This window comes from Fukomys damarensis, unplaced genomic scaffold (genome assembly GCF_012274545.1).
Source record: "Fukomys damarensis isolate Sample0158 unplaced genomic scaffold, DMR_v1.0_HiC HiC_scaffold_17, whole genome shotgun sequence".
Lineage (NCBI taxonomy): Eukaryota > Metazoa > Chordata > Mammalia > Rodentia > Bathyergidae > Fukomys > Fukomys damarensis.
In genome coordinates this window covers 5,092,558-5,098,874 of record NW_022900929.1, presented here as the reverse complement: position 1 = coordinate 5,098,874, position 6,317 = coordinate 5,092,558, and the positions used below count along the sequence as shown (strand labels likewise).

The 6,317-nt window shown below is 52.4% G+C and overlaps 1 protein-coding gene across 1 annotated transcript in view; it reads left to right on the top strand.

Moving 5' to 3' along the window:
- The first annotated feature begins 2,858 nt into the window (after nt 1-2,858).
- The window catches only part of Tnrc18 (trinucleotide repeat containing 18), an 80,781-nt gene continuing 77,322 nt past the window's right edge, over nt 2,859-6,317 (top strand). Inside the window, 1 exon segment of the mRNA XM_033765114.1 lies at nt 2,859-3,208. Coding sequence (XP_033621005.1) covers nt 3,200-3,208 — 9 coding nt within the window. The 5' untranslated portion in view covers nt 2,859-3,199.

Genomic DNA, 6,317 nt, shown 5'->3' with positions numbered 1-6,317 from the left:
CCGCGCCCGCCTCTCCTGCCTTCTGGGGATCCAAGGGAGGGAGGAACGGGAAGATCTATGTAGCTGGAGTTAGGCGCCTCTTTCCCATGGTGGTCCACCTTGTGCGGCAAGGCTCAGCTCCCAGAGCAGGGAAATCCTGAGTCCTGGGCAGAGGCCAATCCCGAGTTACCCACGGAGAGGCGTTAGGCTGCGGTCTCTTGCGCATCAAGACCCTCCGAGGCCTAAGTGCCGAAATCAGGGTCACCAAGGGGCGATTCCGGTCACCAGACGATCCTTGGTTGGAGTTTGCAAATGCTAGGCGAGAAAAGAACAAGGCAGCCCTTACACCCTGGGAGATATATGCTCCTGGAATTCGGATCTTTTTCTTGGCTAACGCCCTGCCCGGAGCCTGTGGGCTTTGGGTCTTGTCCCCAGCTTCACCACCTTCGCCGATCTGGGTCCCTTATGGTTCCCGCACCCCAGGGGGTTGTAGGACCCTGGGAAGACTGGTGATCACAGCTCTGGCACCCTGGTCTCGGGCTGGCCCACGGGAGCCCCTTTAAGTCTCAGGAAGAGTGTGATGACCCCCCCCCCGTGTGTATAGTAGGACCCTTGTTTTTTGTCTGGAACGTAGGCTCGCGGTGGAGACGCTGAAACCCAGCCGCTGCCACCTCGATTGCGGGGGTGGGGGGAAGAGGCCACCCGGAGAGTGGATAAGCCCCAAATGTACGGTCTGTCCTCTGGTCACACAGGTCGGGCGGCAGAGGGAACACCAGGGGTGTGAGAGAGGGTGACATGTAATATGGGGTGGGGGGACCGCGTCCGAGGAGGCCGGGCGGCCTCCGCCATTTCCCGCGATGGCTGCCTGGGCTCGGCGGGAGCGCACAGGAGGGCGCCACAGCAGGAGTGGGGACGCGGGACCAGCTGCCCTTACCCCGTGGCAGCCCAGGGAACACCGATCTACTCCCTGACCGCTCTTGGCTTCTACTCCTGGCGTTAAGGGGAAGAAATCCACTTCTTATTTTTAAAACTTAAGTTTAGAAGTTTTGCGATTTCCCTGGGTACCCACCGATGCAACCCTCATCCTTGGGGTCTTGAAGGAAAAACACCCCTGGGCCCTGGAGTGGTTGCCTTCTCCTGCCTGCCTATCTAGCTGGGCAGTGCTTGCCGATTTTGTCTCTCTCTCTGCTTTCTCTCCTGGAACTTTTCAGGAACCGGAGTCGTGGGGACTCGGCGGGACAAAGGGCCTTTGTGAGGAGCCGGGCGGGGAGGGGGAAGCGGGGGGGCACGCGGAGTTCCCTGCCAACGGGGCCGAGGACTGAGTCGCTGCCCCAGGTCAGCCGGCGTCCCTTGGGAGCTGGGGGCGAGGGTTTTATCTCCTTGAGCGCGCCGGACCCTCCCCCTCAAGAACTTGGGAACAAGGCTGGTGGGGGCTCCGCTTTTGTGAGCCCCCGTAAGCCACAGGGTTGTGTGCGAGTTTGCACGAGTCCTTTGCGCTTTTGGGGATACTCTCTCTGGCCGGTGGGTGGTGGAGGCCCTGCACCCTGGAATGGAACCCAGAGTGTTTCTGGCTGGCTAATCCATTCCCCGCTGTGCATTCCCCAACCTGGTGGAGTCAAAGTGTTCCCAGAAGCGCAGCAACAAGAACCCCTACTCAGGGCCCCCCCTAAACTGGCCGCGACAGTTTGGCCATATAGAGCGCGTTACTGTGGTGGATGGGGAGGTGGAAGCTTAGATATGTAGAGAGAAGCCAGTTGGAGGCCTGAGCTCCGAGATGCCTGACTTTTTCCTGCTGGGGGCTGCGGTTGGAGAGGAAATGGCGGGAAGGCCACTCAACCCTGGGTGGCCTTTTTTGGCCACAAGGAAAGTAGAGTGGGCTGCGGTGCTGCTTCTCAGTGTCCCCCATGTTCATCTCCGCTGAGGTGGGAGAACTGGACCCTAGGCCTGTGCCTGGAGCCAGCCTGCTAATCCCATTAGACAGGAGTGGAGAGTGCACCCCTAACCCTCTTCACTGCTTAGGGCGGTGGATTAGAAATTTCTCCATCCGGAACTTCCCACTCCCAGTTTTCTTTGTGGGGTGCAGGTGGTACGTTTTCTCTCTACCCCATACCCTGTCCTCTCTTTGGCCCTCAGCTTCTTAGATCTTGCCAGTGCTATCAGCCACATCTTATTTGTTTATTTTTTATACAAAAAGCTGCAAGACGCTGAGCGATTTGACCTGGGTCACACAGCCAGCCAGTGAGGGAGGCTGAGAGGGTGTTTCTTCTGGGCTGGTTCCTATGCAGAGGTTGGCAAAGGGGTGGCCAGCAGGCTGGGTGCAGAGGGTCTGCTCTGGGAGAGCCCTGGGTGGGTGGGAGACTCTGTTGAGAATGGGGGTCTCCTGGAGGAGGTGTGTTTGATCTCTTTGTAGAAGAGGCGAAGCTGGGAATGAATGGGGTTTGATTCAAAGCTGGGGTGGCTTTTCCTTTTCCTGTAACCGTGAGTATTGATGTAATCTGAGCAGTAAATACTCTCAGCCTGGTCAGTGCAGGGGACAGTTAAGTGACAAGTATCTGGCAGGTTGGGCTCTGGGCTCTCAGCTCGGGTTGGGAGGCCCTGCACCCAGTCCTCTTGCATTGCAATTAAAGATCTATTAGCAAGAGTCTGTGCTTGGATATTTATTCTCCCTGCCCCCACACCCTGGCGAGGATCCGGATGGGGAACCCTGCACTTTGACCCTGCTGGTGGACAATAGGGTGTCCTGGGCCTTCTGCAGGACCCATTGGCTGCAGCTCTGGAATCCAGCCTGTCAGCCTACTGGGATTGATTTAGAAAGATTAATCAGCATTGGCTGCTGGGGTGATGGGATTGTGAAGATAAGGGAGGGTTGCCACGCTCTTCCTTTTCTGGTGAAAGGCAACAGAGCGGGTTGGGGAAGGTTCTGGAATCTGGAAGGGCTTCCACGGCCCCCGGCTCTCGCTGCCTCCTGGTGCTTTAGCTCTCAGGCCTGGCAATTTTTTTTCCTCACTTGCTCATTTGCTTAGCAAATAATTTCCAAGTGCTTCCTGTGTGCCAGGCACGGCCAGCGATCCAGGCCAGCGATCCAGGACTGCAGGAGTGACCCAGACCGAAGTCTTTGCCCTTCTAGGAGTCCACATTCTAGTGAGGAGCTGGGCTGTGAATATGCAGATCTGAGAAGGAAGTCCTTCTGAATGGGGACACAGGCGGTGCGGACAAGAAAATGCTTCAGGTCTGGCTTGGCTTGAGGGCGAGGGCGGGGTCAGAGGGCCTGACCTCTGCGCTGCCTGGAGCGATCGTTTTTTGTGTGTGAAGAGTGGAAAGGGCAGGGAGGGTGACGAGGAGGGTGACTAGGCAGGAGGGAGCCAGTGGCCTGGAGAAAGGTTTAGAGATGGGGGAGGTAGACCCTGCCAGGCCCCAAGGTCCTGTAATGAGGTTTTGGAATTTTAAAACAGAGGAATGAAAGAGGAGGGACATTTTACAGAACTGGCCTGGGCTCAGAAACTGTCAATGGTGTGCAAGACAAAGGAAGGTTGAGAGTTGCATCAGATGAGAAAAAGACTAAAAAAAAGTGACAGCTCACGGCAGTGGACCGGCCTCAGTGAGATCTTGGATCCGGGAAGAAATTGCTCTAAAGGAAATTTCGGGGGCAGTTGACTTGGAATATGGACTATAGAGTAGCTGATGGCATCAAATCCATATTGTTTCACCAAGTTGATAACTGCTGGGGTTGTGTAAGAGTGCAATGATTTTTAGGAACTCATGCTGAGGCCTTTAGGGAAGGGACACTGCACCCACTCCTGCCTCTTGGGAGGGGTTCAGAGCCATCGAGAGGAGTAGCTGTAATTTGCATTTATATGTGTGTATGGGAGACGAAGATGGCACCAATAACAGCATAGTGCTGGGAGAAGGCTGTCCACAGTTGTTGGACCCGAGGCAGGTCAGATGGCAGTTCATCGTACTATTTCAAACTTTTCCCCAAATTTGAAGAGATTCTAACATAAACATGTAAAGAAAAACTCAGCTGGTTGCTGGCCTGAGGCTGGTAGCTGAGGAGGGAAGTGGGATGGCTTGGCAGCTTTGGGGTGAGGGTTTCTGAGGGTTTGGGCCTTGGGCTGCAAGCTTAGGTAGAGTGGTAGGCAGCCCCTGGTTCTAGTGAAGAAGAGGGTAGGGAGGGAGAGGATGGGACACTCTTGTTTCAGATTAGATGTGGCCGTTTGGGGTTGTCTTTGTGGATTTGATTGCAGTCTGACCAGATTTTACGCCCACCCTGTGACTTTTGCCCAGACTCCAGCCCAGCTTTGAAGGGGACCAGCTGGTGTTACTTTCTGGTGAGGTCTCAGACCTCCCAGGGCCTGTTTGAGCCCTGACCAGTGGTGAGTCAGGTGTAGGGTCTTTTAATTTTTCTTTCTCTTTTTGCAGCACTGGGGATTAAACTCAGGGCCTTTATACTGAACTACATCCCCCCAGCCCTTTTTAATTTGAGATAACATCTTAAGTGGCTAAATTGCTCAGATTGGGCTCCAGTTTTCCATCTTCCTGCCTCAGCCTCCCTCGGTGCTGGATTATAAACGTAGACCACTATTTCTAGCTCTTTTGTTTATTATTCTTGTGGTACTGAGGATGAAACCTAGGGCTTTGTCCATGCTAGGCAAGCATTCTGTCATTGAATCACATTTCCAGCCCCAGGGCCAGGGTCCTTACCACACTTGCAGTCAACCTGAAGAGGCCTTCTGTCTCTTGGAAAAAGTTGAGGCTGTCAAGTGCCACCCACTAACACTCCTTGCCACTTGTCCCAGGCCACAAATGTACTGTATCCATCATTGCATCTGAGGGACCTCATAACTAATGTAAGAGGTGGACCCATAGCCCAGAAAAAACAGCAAAAAGACCAAAAATACCCTAATTCAGCTCACAGCCCTCACTAACAGTTGTCCACATTTCTGAGCTGAGAGTTCTAAACTGCAGCCCCTCCACCCAGATAAAAACCTGCTCTGATTCACAAGGTCCTGAGTTTCACACCCTTACCAAAAAAAAAAAAAAAAAAAAAAAAAAAAAAAAAAAAGCCCCCACCCCCGTAGGGCAGCTTGGAACTGAGGTTCAGACCTTGCTCACCAACTTCTTAGGCATATGTTGACTTTCTAAGCCTCAGTTTGCTTGTCACTAAAGTGGGCTCACTCCCAGAACTGGGTTTTTGTTTGGTTGTGAGGTTTGAGCCAGCAAGCTCAGGCTGGGGCCCTCCACAAAAGTTACAGCAAAAGTGATGGCTGTAATTATGTTGCGCATGACTCACAGACCCCTCAGGCTAGTCCAGGCCTCTCCCAGGGCCTCTGGAATTTTGTGCTCACCCCCACTGGCTGGAGCAAGATCCTCACACTGCAGAATCACAACTTGAGGCATTTGTGGTGTTGCACACCTGTGGTTCCAGGGCTTTGGGAGCCTGAGGCAGGAGGGTTGTGAGTTGGAATTTAACCTGGGCAATTTAGGGAGACCTTGACTCATGTTTTAGTCTTCCCTTTTTCTGTATCATAGCCAGGATGAAAATGCTTCTCAATATTGAGTGTTTGATTCATTGAGCTTTTACAAAATGAACATACCAGCCCTTTAAGACTACAGCAAGTTTCATTAAGCTTGGCTCCTTCCCAGCCCTCTGAGGCTCCCCTCAGCTCCCTGCTGGTCACCTCCTAGCATGACCCCAAGATCTTTTATTTTTATTTTTTTTTGAGACAGAGTCTTTCAATGTAGTTCAGGCAGGTCTTGAATTGTGCTGCCCTGTCCCAGCCTGCTGAGTGCTGGGATTATAGGCATGCACCACCATACCCAGCTTACTGGACATTCTGTTTGTGAAATGCTTTGGCCTGGTGGTGTGTAGTGTTCTGTGATGCTTTCTCGTTGCTGTATAGTGTTCCACCCTGTGCACACAGAACCCTGGATATACTCTCTAGATGGTTTCTGGTGTTTCCTGTGAAGGATGCCACTATGAACATGCCTTGTGGGCACAGGAACACATTTCTTTGTATGTGTACCTACGTAGGTGTAGGTTTGCAGGGATAGGAGCGACATGTGGGCAGCCCCAGCAACTGTGGCTTCTGAGGCTGTGGCTGTGTCCTGTTACCCCGTTTGGGGCTCCCTGTCCTGGTCAACACCAGGTAGTGTCAGTTTCTTTACATCCCATCTACTCTGGTGGGTGTATATTAGTATTTTGTGTGTGCATTTAAAAATATTTTCCTGCTTTAATTTTTTAAGTTTTACCAAGGAATATTTTATATGTAGTAAAATAAATCATTGAAAGTATAGTTCTGCTTTATGTTTTATATGCATTTTTTTTATATCTTTTTTGT